The following is a 17,267-nucleotide window of genomic DNA, read 5'->3' on the forward strand; positions in this document are numbered from 1 at the left end:
TATTTATTTGACAGAGATCACAAGTAGGCAGAGAGGCAGGCAGAGAGAGAGAGAGAGAGAGGAGGAAGCAGGCTCCCCGCCAAGCAGAGAGCCCTATGTGGGGCTCGATTCCAGAGCCCTAGGATCATGACCTGAGCCGAAGGCAGAGGCTTTAACCCACTGAGCCACCCAGAAGCCCCTATTCTAGCTTTAGAAATAAGCAGCTAGCTAACAGATCTCTTGCCAAAGGTCAGAGATTCCCCTGAAATCTCAGAGTTCTATGCTACAGACAAAAGAAAAAGAATACTCAGAACAGTAGTATTTTTAAAGTTGAACTTACCAACTGACAACCTTGATTGTAAAAATTATTTGGTATATGTCATATAAATGCAAGATTTTAAGCTATCCCTCAACCTAAGGGCCTCTTGACTAAACAAAATACAAAATGAAACCTTCTAAGAATCTTAATTAAGTTACTGAATGCAGTTACTCATATTATCCATCTGAGTGCAAAGATTATCTATTGAAAAAAAAGATGATATTGAGCTATTCATTCAAAATCTATTTAGCCAACAAGTTCAGCTCCTTGTTAAGAATGCTTAAGGAGTATGAGAGTAAAACCATGTCATCAGCATGGAAAACAGCAGCTTATCTTCATGCTACAGTGATGCTAGGTCTCCAGTTAATCCAAAGACTGTATGATGTGATTTGGATATAAGTTAAAAAGGAAAGAAAGCTAGAACACAACCTGTTATGTAAGTCTTATTTTATAACCCCATAACTATCAATTAGGTGTCCTGAAGTTGCTATGAGTAAAATATCTGAAGAATTTTACGTAGGACGATGCTAGACTATACAGCTTGACCAAGAGATAACTTCTATCTACAGAATCAAAAATGCAAAGAACAGTTTTACACCATTCTTGATGACTTTTAGGTAATGTGAAACAGACTACAGAAGAGGCAAATAATGAAAGAGGAGTGCTTAAACCTACTTAAGCCATAAGCTAAATACCAACTCTAGTGAGTCAAATTTGAAGTTTATGGAAATGAAAAAGTGGTATTATTTTTTTCAGAATTATGAAAAACTAATGAACCCAAAATTTTAGGGAATTAGAGAGGTGCCCTTTAGAAAATACATTAAATTACTAATACTTGACATTCGTTCAGAAGAAATAATACATATGTAAGTAGAATAAACAGTATCACAGGGACTGGAAACACCATTTAGAATAGGATTTTTAAAAACTTAGTGGCAAACAGTATTTGTCAAGAAGTTTTTCAACTTAATTAATCAGGAGACTGAGATTAGATAAGATTCCTGGGTCCCAGCTCTATATGGCTCTATCGACTAAAAATAATCATTTTAAATTAAAAAAAAATTTAGAAGCCAATCACTGGTTTGGTATATAATGTTCCTAAGTCCCTAGGTTCTTCACTCAAAATGCTGTAGAGCTACCCACCCCCCACCAAAAGTAAAGTAGGCTTGAATGTACATTATAAAAGGGACTGCTATTCTATTTTAGCCAACAATGACTGAGCATGTTTACGGAAACTATTAAAATTTCTTCAACTGAGAGAAAATATGTGAATCAAAATTTTAACTAGCTGGTCATTAATTTGATTATTTACAAAAGAGTTTTTACAGATAAGCTACAAAAAAGATACAATGTGTATACATGACTTCACTATAGCTTTAATATATCTATGACAGAAATTTACCTTTGGATACCATAAAAATGTCGACTAAGATTTTCTGCAAAGACAATATCTGAATTTTGAATTGTAGGTTCCATTGATGGTCCAGAACACTGAAAAGAGAGGTAATTTTTTTAATTTGAATTGAAACCCTTTTTCAATGTAACATAAATCAATGAGCAGGCTTTTAAGAAAAAAAAATCAAACAAATGTTCTTCAAATTTGGAGGTGATTTATAAGTTTATAAGTTTATACATTCAACCCTACAGAGTGGCCACATAATCTGGAAACACAGAAAATATATTAAAAATAGTTTACCGAGAATACAATACATGAATAAAATATCTATGTTTCCAAATTTTGACTACCCTGTATAATGTAAGCTCCATGAGGTCAGGGACCTTAACACTCATGTTCCCAGTTACATAACCAATGACAAAAACAGTGCTTGGCATAAAGCTGATAATAAATATTTGAATAAATAAATGAATGACTTATTTATCTTCTTGCTATTATCAAATACCCACTGCCCATGATGGTAATTTACTAAGTAGTATCGTACTATTCTCAATAAGTTCGTGCCTTGAGTTCTCTTCCAACAGAATAGCTTACTCATTTGATGGGGCTGCAATTTATTTTTTCTATTGAAAAATAGTGGCATAATGAGATGCATTTTAAAGACTTCCTATTAGTATGTGTTAAAACAATGATCTTCATATATACCTCAAAACTGTAATAAATGATCACCACTTAAAATATCTAAATATAGCAGTCTCCACTGATTTCACTTGGGCATTGATAAAAAACTTTTTACTCAAAAATATCCTACTAAGGCAGAAATAACAAAGAACACAATGAAAGTTTGTATCTGCTACCTCTGTAGCCCACTGGAAGTACTAATGTAAATTTAAAAAATCAAAGAGGAGACTTTCAGTTAAATATATTTATTTGCATTTCTCCAGCTAAATTTGAGGTTGTATGACTGTGAATCCTTTAGGGTAAACACCAGATAAAAACCTACAAAACCCACTCACTAGACATTCAATTTATTCTTTCACTTACATGACAAAAGATTAGTACAAAGTTGACAGATTTATGATGCAATATTTAGAAAAAGCATTGGTCGGCGGGGGGACAGCCTTAACATTTTAATATTGACACCAGGCAGAATAATTATTTGTTTTAATGACAGTTAAACACAACTAGCTAAGAGCAGGAGTTTTGAAAATTGGGAGGATCTGTGTTGAAACTCCGAATCTATTTACTAACTGTGGAACTTGGAACAAGTTACTTAAGCTTTCTGAGCCTCAGTTTCCTCCTATGTATAATGGATTTCTAATAAGTAACTCACAGAGTAGAAAAGATTAAATGAATTAATAAATATAAAACATAAAACATCACTGGAACACAGAAAGTAGAATTCAATAAATGGTAAAAAACTATTATTATTAGATTATTATTTAATAGGGCCCCTGTCAGAATAAAACATAATACAGAACCGAATCTGCAGTAATGGTTCTTAATTTTATACCAGTGCTGATTCCAACATAGTTTCTTATATCCCAAAATTTAGAAAGATTTTATGTTTCAATAGTCACAATTTAGTCATTAAATTACTTCAATTAAAATAAAGGAAAAATACATTTTCCTTCAATTAAAAAAAGTACATACTTAAAATTATTATTTTCTTTTATGTAAAAACTTACCATGACAACACCACCAACGTATTCAAAAGCACAATGAGCTATACAGCCATACTGAATAGTATAGCCAATAAGTCGAAAGGTTTTTCCCAGAACACCACGAAGCATAGTTCTATGCAGACTCTGCCACCACTGGCCTGATGGTAAATTTCAAAAAGTTTCATAATCAATACTATTTAAAACACGAAACAACTCAACTGTAAAATATTTACAATCACCCAGAATGTAGTAAATGCCTAATGCAGTTTGGTGCAGAAAAGCAAGAGCTTATTTTCATTTGTCCTAACAATATTTTAAATGGCAAATTAAAACCGCTTAATACTTTGATCTACTGAATAGAGATTATATTCAGATAATACGACTGGGTTTACATATAAATTAGATAACTAGTAAACTCTGATTTTATCTGTCTCCTTTCATGCTTTGATTTTTTTCTTGGTATTAATATAGATACCTAAGAAAAGATATTAACTCTTTCAAAGTACTAATAATAGTTTTTCATACTGTTTCATACTGTTTTATCAGTTCTTGCCATAATATAATACGACATGAAAGAGAAAGCACTAGAATAGGTATATGGAAATTCAAGTAGTAAACTGATACTTTCATTAACTTTCGTGATCTTCAATGACTTACTTAACCTCTCTTGGCCTGGAAATAATATCTTATAGAATGATTCTGAGAATAAAATCCATTAACATGTCAAAGTGCTTTGTAAATTACAGTTACATTCAGTTGTCAGCTATTGATTATTGATACAATAATAAGCACATGAATACTATGAAATAATATAAAGAACTATATAGATTTTTTTAAAAGCTCCATAAATAGTTAATATTATTCACCTAAAATATTCCTACGAATCTGTCCTTTCCTTTCCATTTACCTGTTACAACTGTGTTTCAAGAATTTCTCAACTAATGGCCTAAGGTATAGGCCTAGACTACTATGCACTGTTCTCAGATTAAATTTACTGAAACAAATCAGTAATAATAACATATAACATTGCTCAATACTTGGTATATGTCAGGCTTTACAAGTTAACCTCTGCAGATATTATTACCATCCTCATTTTACAGATAAGGAAAAGGAGGCTAAGAATAGTAAACTTATGTACTCAACATCACAAAGTTGGAAAATGACGGAGTCAAGAATTTAATCATTATGTTAAACTGACTTCTGTATTAATTACTCTTCTGCTCCCATAACCTCAATGGCTCTCTCCTAGATGAAGTACAGATTACTTAGATTCATTTTCAGGATCCATGACAGATGGCTCCCATCCCATCCTCAGTTTCCAGCCTGATCTTCCCTGATACTCCTACATGATCTGACCAGTCAATAATATTGGTTTGTTCTTCAAGTAAACAAGTGCCAGGGAACACTTATGTCAACACCCATGCCTGGAATATTCTTCATGATATCCATCATCTATCTAATTAGTAACTCTTCTCCAAATGCTCTCAAGAGGCAAGATTTTCTTTCTCTTCTTGGTTCCCATGGGTCTTAATGTTCTTTTTTTTTTCTTTTTTTTTTTTTTTTTAATATATGGCATTGAGAGCACTTTTTCTGAAGTTTATCTGCCTGAATTTGGAAGCTGGCTCCACCATTTTAGCTGTATGACCGGGAAGTTATTATGCTTCAGTAAGTCTCAATGTCTTTATCTGTAAAATGGACTTAATACCTATCTAAGAGAGTTAGTGAGGATTATATGCAATCAGACATGTAATCTGTGTTGCAGAGTATTTCGATAAATGCTAGTTGCTGTATTATTCACTTGGCAATCCACATATGCTCTATCGCCTCTTAACATTAGTTGCATTTTCAATTAAGTTTCTTGCTAACTGATCTTCAAATAATAGAATTTTATAGTCTATAGCACAGGACTATATCTTTTATTTGTGTTATATTACTTATTAGTGTTCATTCATCTATTAAACATTTACTATATCTCCTCCTCTAACAAGTCTTCCTTGGCACCCTCCCACGAAATGTTACCTATGCTTTGTGTCACTCACCTTCCCTAGGCATACACTGATTAAAATGTTTACCACACTATATTGTTTATATTTTTTCCCTTATTACACTACATTTGTTTATATGTCTGTGGGCAATGACTGTGCTAATCATGTTTGAATCCATTGGGCCTACCAAAGAAGACAGTAAACAGAAGGCTTATCTGAGGAAATTAATGAATAAATTTTGAACCCAGTCTATTACCTTCCATATCTTCATTATTATAGAATGGTTATAATATTCAAAATGATGAGAAGACCACTGGAGATTTTAATGAAGAGACATGTTAATGTCATATTCACTGACAAAAGAAATTCTCAGTAACATCTTAAGTCTTCTCATTAAATCATTCAGGTAATATGGAAAAATAACTTCTCTCATCCAGAGGGAGGAATAAGAAATTTGGTTTAGTTATAACTGTTGTACTTTAAAAATTAGTTAACTCTCAGAACTCAAAAAATAAGAAGTGCCATTTAAAAATAAAAACACTTTATAACTGAAACTATTAATTCAAACAGACTTTTTTTTTTTTTTAAAGATTTTATTTATTTATTTGACAGAGAGATCACAAGCAGGCAAAGAGGCAGGCAGAGAGAGAGGAGGAAGCAGGCTCCCCACTGAGCAGAAAGCCCGATGCGGGGCTCGATCCCAGGATGCGGAGATCACGACCTGAGCCAAAGGTAGAGGCTTAACCCACTGAGCCACCCAGGTGCCCCTCAAACAGACTCTTAAGAGGAAAAATGAAATAATAATAGAGTAAATTTTATATTAAGTTAATAAAGTTAATTAGGTTGCCTAAGAACTACTTTGCTCTAACTATAAAATTAGGGAAAAGTGGGATAAGTCCTACAGCTTCACTCTGAAAATGTGATCCATGATAATAAATCCTAAAAAGTAGTGAGATGGATATTAAATTTTAAAACTAAAATAAAAATGGGCTTACCTGATATTAGAGAGGAGATATATTAAATAAGAGGAAACATATGGCACTTACCAAGAAACTATTGCTAACATTGATGAAAGGTGAAATTAGAAGGTAAATCACTTAGCAATCTACCAAAATTTAAAACATTTGGATTATGCAATAGAATCCAATTGGTTAAAAAAACATACTCAAAAATACAAAGATGCCGTAACTATACAGTGGTTCTGAATCACTGAGAAGGCTTGTTATTAACTCCCATTCAGTAGTAACTGGGGCCATAAAGCCTTTTTTTTTAAAATCATACAGACAATGCCCAACTTTAAATACAATGCTTGTAATGAAATGGTCTCATAAAATAATAAAATTAATAGATAAGAGTGATCAGAAGAAAGAGGTTAACAGACACTGCTTACACTGTTTCTTCCCAATAGATATTGGCAACAGGATGGAGTGTGAAGTAGCTAAAATTACTTCAGATATTAGTCTCTTAAGGGGGAAAAGACAGCTATGAAGCTATTTAGAGTGAAATCTGATAGACTTTTGGCCCTGTATTTTAAAAGTGCATTGAGAAGCACTGTTGACAAATACTGAAATTGAGAATAAGAACTCATGAATTTTTTTCTTTTTAAGAGTAATCTCAGAGTGGAAAGTAGCATTCATATAAAACACAAATAAGCCACACACTGCTGGCATGCAGTAGCCTTACTAGGAGAAAAGATTAAGACAGAGGTTCTAAACCTCTGGTTTACACAGTTATTTCAAAGGTCCATGAATCTGTATGTGCATACATGTACTGGATAACTTCTGCTGTCCCCTTCAGATTTCTCTCCACACTTCTCCATACTACTCTCTGCCCTAGGAAAACTGACCTAGATGAAATACATCAAGGCACTCCTGTACCCTTTAACTGGACTCCAGCAGGAAGTCAGAGGAAGGAAGAGTTATGTATTTTCCTGGTGTCTTACCTGTGGACTCTTCTTAAAGGGCTCACTATGTCTTTGGAACAAAGGCAGTCTCCTATGTAGCAATCACTCTTCCAGGTTCCTATAACCCTTCCTTCCCCTGGTCCCTTCATGCTTAGGAGTGAAAACAGACTTACTGATGCTGGATCCTGTTAACACCAACCTTGGTGATTCTCCAGTATCTTGCACACACCTCTGTAATTAGTTTCTGTAAATAAACCTTCCTTAAATTATCCTACTTTGCGTATGTCAGCTGTTTCCCATAGGCACCCTGATGATATAATATACCACTTGCTAAAGAAATAATTCATCATGTAGAAGTTTACAATATTTGATATTAATGAAGTAATTCTCATAAATAGGCATTTGAAACACTGCTGATGGTTATGCAAAAAACAGACAACCCCTAAGAAGAGGAATGTGGCTATTGTAATAACATATATTTTACTCTCTGACCCAACCATCCCCACTTTTAGGAATGATCCAAAAAAATACAGCTCCAAAATTCAAACATCACGTGCACAAGATTCCTTATATTAGCATTATCTGAAATAGCAAAATCAGAAGCAAGTCAAATACACATCCATTTAAAACAGGTTAACAAAATTACAGTATATCTACACAGAGGAGTTTTATAAACCCATGGGGGGGAAAAAATCTATGACCTGATATGAAATGATTTCTAGGTAAACTAGCTAAAAAAAAAAAAAAAAAAAAAAAGTATATATAGTAACTTAACAGTTCTGGAAAAAAGGGAAGAGAATACTTTTAAATTTTTTTTTCATAAAGAAAATAACCAGGGGCACCTGTGTGGCTCAGTCAGTTAAGTGTCAGCCTTCTGCTCAGTTCATGATCCCAGGGTTCTGGAACTGAGCCCCACATCAGGCTCCCTGATCAGCAGGGAGTCTGCTTTCCCCATTCCCTCCCACCTCCACTCTCTCTTTTTCTCTCAAAAAATAAAAATCTTTAAAAAAAGAAACCAGAAAATAATGAAAACAGCTACATTTATAAAGGGAGTAGGTGGGAATAGTGTGAAAGGGATACGGAAAAATATACCTCTGTATATAGTTCTGAGTCAAATGCTTTACACAGCCAAAAAAAAAAAAAAATAGAAGTAAACAAACAAAGATTTAAAATGGGAATTTTAAAATTGAAAACAAATAAGAAAAATAAGCCTATCTGTATACTCAAAATGCCAACACTACCAAACAGAAGAAGTAATTCAAGTATTTTTGAACACCGTATAGAAAGATAGAGTCTAAGGTAAAAAAAAAAAATGCAAATGAAATCTCAAACTTCTCTTAGTAGGTTTATTGTTCTTTTATGTGTATTTCAGATAATACAAATGAGTAAGCATTAAACTACTGGAAGCAAGATTCTTAATGTTAGAGAGAAAGAAACTAGAAATACAGAATGAGAGGTTAAGGATGAGTTGGAGGTATCAGAAACAAACTGAGGGCTGCTGGAGGGTGGTCAGGGAGGGACAGAGTGGCTGGGTTATGGACATTGGGGAGGGTATGTGCTGTGGTGAGTGCTGTGAACTGTGTAAGCCTGATGATTCACAGACCTGTACCCCTGAAGCAAATAATACATTATATGTTAATAAAATAAATAAAAGAACATTAAAAAAATTTACTTAATAAATATGTGTGTGTGTGTGTGTGTGTGTGTGTGTGTATGTGTGTCTGTCTGTCTGCCTATATTAAATCTCATTCTAGCTCTAACCACTGAACAGAAGCAATGACCCTGCAGTAGTAATGAGCACACTTAGCACTCAGATTTTTGGGTTCCAAATATTATTCCCCAATAGGAGAAATAGTTTATGGCAAAACAATCTTGTGCCAGAAAGCAAGTATGTGCTCTAAGACAAATGCAGACATAGGAACCATTTTAAAAGGTCTCCTACTGGCCAAATGTGGGATTTAAAAAAATTAATAAAAGTAATAGATAATACATTAGATATAAAACAAAATCTGAGTACATACTGATTTTTTAAAAAAGATGTATCTGTTGAAGACAGGAAGAATTCTTTATCAAAAAATGCCAGCTAATAAATACAGAGGGAAAAATAAAACTACTACCAATGTAGTAACTGATTCAGGCAAGGGTCATTAATAGATGCTAAAAATTACTATGTAAAATGTTGGTAAACAGGATATGTGCAAAATATTAAAGTAAATAACTTATTATTTAAGCAAAATACCTTTACATCAAGAGATCTGGCAAACATTATCTAACCAAATGAGCAAATCTAGCTGCATACAAACTGATATGATGTAGCTTCCTGACATGATCCAACGACAAGTACATCATCTGTGTATTATTCCTTAAAATGTGTAACCTAAGTCTAATTTTGAATAATGAGACATATCCATTCCATACATCCCTGTGGTCATTCTACATGACAACTTGAACACTTAAAAAATTTTAAGTTTAATGAAAGAAGAAAAATAATAAAACTGTGACTTTAATTACCAAAAAAATAAAAGGACATGATGATTAAATACAGAATGAAATCTTTAACTGGACCCTGGAGTGAAAATTAAAAAGGCAATAAGAGATATTATGTGGATAATGGAAAATTTGAACACGGTTTATAAATCAAATATGTTGTTCCAACATTAAAATTTTTAAGAGATTTATTTATTTATTTTACAGAGAGAAGGAGCACGAGCTGGAGGGGCAGACAGAGAGGAAGAGAGAATCTCAAGTAGACTTCATGCTGAGTGTGGAGCCTGACATGGGGCTCAATCCCAAAACCTTGAGATCATGACCTGAGCTGAAACCAAGAGTCACACACTGAACCAATTGTCCTACATAGGCATCCCACAATGTTAAATTTCTTAACAGTATCACGACTGTGCAGGAGAACAATCTTGTTCATAGGACAGAAATACTGATTTAGAGAAGAATGTCCTGTCTGCAACTTGCTTTCATATAGTTTACTTCTACTACTGAGAGAAATGGTAGATGTAGATAGAGAAGTTTATACACAGACACATGAATGTCTATACAGACATAAACAAATATTCACATACAGATGTGTATGTAGAGAACAACAAGAACAGAGAACACTAATGTAGCAAAATGTTCATTGTAAATCCAGATGGGGTGTAAACAAATGTGTATAGTACTATTTTTTTTTCAATTTTATTATAGAACATAACTTTTCAAAAAGAAGCACTTGCAGAGGAAAAAGGTATTCACATAGTCATTCAGTCAATCATTCAACAAATATTTATTGAGCTTTTACTATATGCCAGATACTGCATTCAGCTCTGGAAATGTAAAACTGAACATGACACCTGTCCTTATAGAGCTTACAGTTTATTGGGACAGATGTCACAAACATACAAAGTAAAGAAATAAACACTAAAAGTATATTACTTTCCAAAAGGAAAAATTAGGATAAAGCGATAAAGACTGATGGGTGGGGCATATTTTCTTTAGGATGAATCAGAGAAGATTTCTCCAAGGGAATACCATTGAAGTTACAGTCTGAAAGGCAAGAAAATTACAATTATGGAGGGGATGGGAAGAACCTTATGGGCAGAAGAAACAGCATGCATATGCTTTAGGAACTAAAAGAAGGGTGGAGTCCTATATGAAGGACATAAAATGAGACTAAAGAGATAGGCAAGATTATTCAAAGTCTTGTAGAATTTTGGATTTTATTATAAGAGTAATGGGAAACCACTGAAAGATCTTCAGTAAACAGGAGAGTAACATGACTTGATTTTCAATTTAATATCACTCTCCTTGCTATACCAAAAAAGGACTGGAATGGTGCTGAAATAAAAATGCTGGCAGGTCAGTTGGGCTGGACTCACTACAGTGATGGCAGTGGAAATGGAGAGAAATGAATGGATTTGAGAAATTTAGCAGGCAAAATAAACAGCAAGGAAAAGGAAATAATCAGGATGACTCTCAAGTTTCTGGACTGAGTGGGTAAATAGAGGTCTATGCACATGGTTTTGTTCATACCCATATTTGGAACAGAAAACAGGCCAGTTTTGGTCATGTTAAATTTGATATATTCATGATATATTCAAGTGGATGTGTATGAGACTGGAGCTCTGGAGCTCAAAGTGAGTTTTATACATGACAGGTCTTAAAAAAATAACCCCTATCTCAGTGAGGATTTTATTCTATTGCAAACAAGAGAAAACTAGAACAACAGTAATTTAAACAAGGAAGATATTTCTTTTCTTTTTTTTTTAAAGATTTTATTTATTTATTTGACAGAGATCACAAGTAGACAGAGAGGCAGGCAGAGAGAGAGAGAGGGAAGCAGGCTCCCTGCTGAGCAGAGAGCCCGATGCGGGACTCGATCCCAGGACCCTGAGATCATGACTTGAGCCAAAGGCAGCGGCTTAACCCACTGAGCCACCCAGGTGCCCCGGAAGATATTTATTTTCTAACAACATTAGCTGTTACATCCAAGTTATAAGCAGAAAAAATTATTAAGAGTTTACTTTCTACTAATTTTTTGTCTTTTTATCTAGGAAAAAAAACACCTTCGTTCCATTGACATCTAACTAGCTAAAACTATGTAATTAAGGGGTGCTAGGAGAGAATATTGTTATTTTCTTTATAAGTGTTATGGCACTATTTTACCCTTAAAAATCATCTGGGTACTACGTAAAAAAAATTAAAACTTCTTAAAAAGTATGAAAGGGAGATGCAGAAAAGGAAACAACATAAACAGTCAATTCTTTGGAAAAGTCTGGCTTTTCAGGAAAGCTAAAAAGTAGAGCAGGGTTTTTTGTCTTCAGCAATATTAACACTTGGGGCCACACAAGTCTTTGTTGCAGGCAGCTATCTTATATATTGTAGGACTTTAGTAACTGGCCTCTAGGTACCAGCAGTATCCCCTTCCCCAGTTATGACAATCTAAACCATTTCCAGACATTGCCAAATGTTCCCTAGGATGCAAAACCACTGTCAGTTGAGAAACACTTCAGTAGAATAATAGAAAGAATATGGTACTGAACAGGTTTTTTTTAAAACATAGAAACACAGTGGCACGCTTTGAGAGCCAAAGGTAAGAATCCCACAGGGAGAGAGGCTAATGATGAGGAGGAATCACTGATGAGAGAGGGGAAAAGGATGGGGAAATAGATGACTGAACACTGAAGAATGGAAGCAAGAGGAAGACTTCAACCAGTTTTGACACAGTAGTTTGTACCAGATTACACTGCTTGGTGAAAACAAGAAAACAATTACAAAATTTGTATAAATATATAAAATAGCTATTTAGATGCATTAGGCAGCAATCTAGGCCGAATATGAGGGGCTAGGATCTATGAAAGAAGGGAAGAACATAAGGTAAGCTCCACATTCACTTGGCCTTTTCTCTGAGAATACTGGCCAATTCACGCAGCACAGGAAAATAAGAATTTTAGGAGAAAGTGGCAGTCCCACTTAGCCAAGACAGAGGTTGGAATCTGTGGTTATCAGAGAAGATATCATGTGAGGGTCAAGCTGCAAACAGGAAGGGGCCAAAAGTCTGCATTCAGTCTCTCCATGAGGTATTAGCCAACTCCTAAACTGCCAACTGAGCAGTGTGTGACTCCCAGAATATCACCAGAAAGCAGTAGATAAAAAGGCTAGAAGCCTAAGCAAAGATGTCAGCAGCCACAGAAAATCACACAATGTGAGGGAGATAGGGGCTGGACTTCAAGACCCTCCAAGGTCACCCATCGTTGTTAGGACTACAGTAAGGTTACCACTGGGAGTGAGGGCAAAACTGAAACAGATCAGCCTTAACAAAAAAATATAACCAGCCCTAGACAGGATTAAAGCAACTCATTCCTACACTATCTACCTGCTGGGGAAAAACGAAACAAAACTAAAACCCTTAATTTTCATAGAAAGAACACAACATTATTTAGAACTCCTACAGTATTTTTTATAACCTTGGAGTAGAAAGGTCTTCTAAAAAAACTGATATAATTCATATACCTTTAAATTCACTCTTTTAAGGTCTGAAATTCAGTAGTTTTAGTATATCCACGAGGTTTTTAGTATATCCATTGCCATTACCTAATTCCAGAACATTTTTATAATCTCAAAAGAAAAATAAACAAAAAACCCTACATCCATTAGCAGTCACTCTCCATTCCTTCTCCCCTTTCTTTTAGCTCCTGGCAACCACGTGTCTATGGATTTGCTCATTCTACACATTTTATACCAATGGAATCATACAATATGTGGATTTTTTTTTATTGGCTTCTTCTACTTGGCACGTTTCCAAGGTTCATACTTGTAACATGCATCAGCAAGCACAACATTCCTTTTAATGACTGAATAATATCCCAGTGCATGGATACATCATTTTTCTGCATCCAGTCATCAGCTGATGGACATTTGGGTTGTTTTTAACTTTCTGAAGAACTGCCAAACTGTTTTCCAAAGTGGTTGCACCATTTTATATCACTAGCAATAGAGAAGGGTTCCAATTTCCCCACATTATTAGCAATACCACTTGTTATTGTCCACATTTTGATTAGAGCCATCCTAGTGAGGGTGAAGTGGTATCTCATTGTGGCTTTGACTGGCATTTCCCTAATAACCAATGATGTTGAGCAGCTTTCCCATGTGCTTATTGGTCATTTATATATCTTCCTTGAAGAAATATCTATTCAATCCCCAGACAGTTTTTTTTTTTAATTGGGTTGTCATAATTTTTCACTTAATTCAATAAATGATTATTAAGCATGCTATAAAATATGACCAAGTGACTTCTTTCAATCAAAGCATGTTATAAAACAGAACAAAATGGCTGAAATTCCAACAGAAAAAAACAGGTGATTCAGATATTGATACTAATAAATAGACAAAAATAACTATGACTAACATTCCAAAAAAATGGGGAAAAGGCTGATAAAGCTGAGCAGAGATTAAAACTATGAAAAAATCAAATGAAAATTCTACATAAGATAAAACCACAGACTAAATTAAAATTTAAAATTCATTACATTTATTAGCAGATTGGACTCAGCTTAACAGAAGTAAACTTGAGGGTAGGTTGGGAGACAGTAATCAGACTGAAGCACAGAAAGGAAAACTGGTAGACAATATAGGAAACAAGTATAATCACGGATCCAAAGAAAAAGAGAATAGGACAGAGGCAATATTTTGAAGAAATACTGGTACAGAGCTTTCCAAAACTGATAAAAGACGTTAACTTACAAATTCAAGAAACTTAGCAAACCCTAAACAATATAAATCAAAATAAACAAACAAATACATCCAGGCACAGTACAGTAAAACTACTCAAAATTAAGACACTGAGAAGGCAAAACTGTGAAAACTATTTTAATGAATAAAATAGAAAAGAATAAAAAGACTAATGGTTGCCAGGGATTGGAGAAAGTATGAATAGACAAAGAACAGAGGACTTTTAGGGCTGTGAAAACTTTATGGTACTGTAATGATGGATACAAGTCATTATACTTTTGTCCAAGGACAAAGAATATACAACACCAAGAATAAACTGTAATGTAAACTATGACCTTTGAGTGATTATGATGTGTCAATGGAGGTTCATCAATTATAACAAATATACCACTTTGGAGAGGGATATTGATAATGGGCACGGTCATGCATGTGTTGGGACAGAGAGTAAATGGAAAATCTCTGTACCTTCCCCTCAATTTTGCTGCAAATCTTAAACAGCTCTAAGAAAAAAAGCCTTAAAAATAAGACAATTAAAAAAGTTTAAAAGTGGTCAGAAATAGAGATTACTTTATGTTCAATGTTTTCAAATGACTAATTCTGACTATTCAACAAAATGGCTAAATTTTTATAAGAAAAATGGAAACCAGAGGAAAAAAATACAGTATCATCTTTCAAGTGCTGAAAAGTAGCCATCTGTCAGTCTATAGTTGGTGAAAAATCCCTTAAAAGCTAAAGTAAAATAAAAAATATTTTCAGAGGGGCACCTGGGTGGCTCAGTGGGTTAAGCCTCTGCCTTCGGCTCAGGTCATGGTCTCAGGATCCTGGGATCGAGCCCCGCATCAAGTTCTCTGCTCAGTGGGGAGTATGTGTCCCCCTCTCTCTCTGCCTGCCTCTCTGCCTACTTGTGATCTCTGTCAAATAAATAAATAATCTTAAAAATAAATTTTTCAGAAAATAAGTTTTGAGAAAATTTTTACCAGTACACCTATAATAAAATATATACTAAGGGAGTAATTCAGTTAAAGCATTATTTATACCAACAATAGCACAAAAAGTAGAAGGGAGTTAAATGAGATTAAACTAGTAAGTTTTTGCACAGTTCTCAAAATGTTAAAGTGGTATTTAAGTTAATCAATAAAAAGCCAAAAATGCATGTTATTATATAAAAAAATAAAAACTGAAGGATTATATAACTAATAATTTAATAGAAGAAAAAAAGATTTTACTGAGGAAAAATAATATGATTACAAAAGAAGACAAGAAAGGAGAAATTTTAAAAAAATTACAAAAATACAAAACTAATGGAAAGATGGTAGACTTAATTCAAAACTAGTGTCCATTAAATCTAAAAGAATAAGCCAATGAAAAGATGAAGATTGTCAGATTAGATTTTTTAAAAAGCCACATTTCCTAGTCATAAACATTAAATATTAGGTAACAGAAATAATGAAAGTAAAATAAATTCACACAGACTAACAATTTACTTATATCAATAAATGAGCAAACAGGCTCTAAGGTAGTGCTAAAGACAAAAATAAATATTTCCTAAGAATAAAAGGATTTTAAAAATTCAGAGGACTAAAAAATCATTCTATATTCTCTGAAATACTTAACAGAAGACTTAAACTAGAATTCAATAACAAAAAGGTAATTAAACATTTGCAAATGCAAATTAAAGAACATACACCTTTAAGAGTTCCAATTTTCTTCTGAACAATAAGGAAAATATGACACATCAAAAGTTGTGGGAGCCACCTACAGCAATAAGAAGAAAATTTATAGCTTTTAATGAATAAAATAGAAAAGAATAAAAATTAATGACCTAAGCTTTTACCTCAGAAAGACAGAAAAAGAGGCACAGATTAAAACCAGAAATTATAGAGAAGGAAATAATAACACAATCACTGATACAAGAAAGCAAACATGCAATAGCAAAAATCAATATAACCAAAAGCTGGTTGATTTCTAAAATTAGTAAAACTAATAAACCATAGCAAGCCTTGATGTGATCAAAGAAAAAACAAGGTGAGTGAGAACCCAAATTATCAGTATAACGATTAAAAAAGGAGTCAACACTAGAGATCTGACAAATGTAAAGATCACAGAAGAATGTTATTAAAAAACTTTAGCTTAATAATTCTAACATTTTTATAAACCTTCCCAAGACTGAAAGAAGAAATTAAAAATCTGGATAGTCCTATGAGCTATACAAGCAATTTAATTTGTGATTAAAAATATTCCCACAAAGAAAAATTTAGGCCCAGATGGCCTCACTGATAAATTCCTCCAAACATTTAAGGAAGAAATAACATCAATCATAAACTCTATAAATGAACAAATAATGAAGGAATACTTCCCATCTGGTTTTATGCAGTCAGTATAACCTTGATACCAAAACTTGACAAGGGCATAACGAAAGCAAAATTACAAAACAAATTCTCTCACTGACATAAATACAAAAAAATCTTAAACAAAAATCAGCAAACTGAATACAATGGTATATTAAAAAAGAACATGAGCAAATGGAGTTTATTCCAAGGATAAAAAGTTGGCATAACATTTTTTTAAGAGCGAAAGGTGATTGAGAGAGGGAGAGAGAGAATCCCAAGCAGGTTCCATGCCTAGTGCAAAGCCCAACACTTAACCGACTGAGCCACCCAGGTACCCCAGCATAACATTTTAAAATCAATTATTTATTCATAGAATAAAAAGAAAAAATCATGTGGCTGCCCATGCTCATGCAGTAAAGGCATCTGATAACATTCAACACTTCTTTTGATAAACCTAGGAATAGAAGGGAACC

General features: G+C 33.7%; 1 protein-coding gene across 2 annotated transcripts in view; it reads right to left on the bottom strand.

The window, feature by feature from the left end:
* IMMP1L (inner mitochondrial membrane peptidase subunit 1) overlaps positions 1 to 17,267 on the bottom strand; it is an 80,471-nt gene that overhangs the window by 23,883 nt on the left and 39,321 nt on the right. For both annotated transcript variants that reach the window (XM_032843428.1, XM_032843427.1), the window contains exons 2-3: positions 3,383 to 3,516; positions 1,701 to 1,789 (exon numbers count right to left, since the gene is read on the bottom strand). In XM_032843428.1, the coding sequence (XP_032699319.1) occupies positions 1,701 to 1,789; positions 3,383 to 3,487 (194 nt within the window). In that variant the 5' untranslated portion in view covers positions 3,488 to 3,516. The remainder of the gene's footprint in view (positions 1 to 1,700; positions 1,790 to 3,382; positions 3,517 to 17,267) is intronic.

This window comes from Lontra canadensis, unplaced genomic scaffold (genome assembly GCF_010015895.1).
Source record: "Lontra canadensis isolate GAN:19392208 unplaced genomic scaffold, GSC_riverotter_1.0 scaffold140, whole genome shotgun sequence".
Taxonomy (NCBI): domain Eukaryota; kingdom Metazoa; phylum Chordata; class Mammalia; order Carnivora; family Mustelidae; genus Lontra; species Lontra canadensis.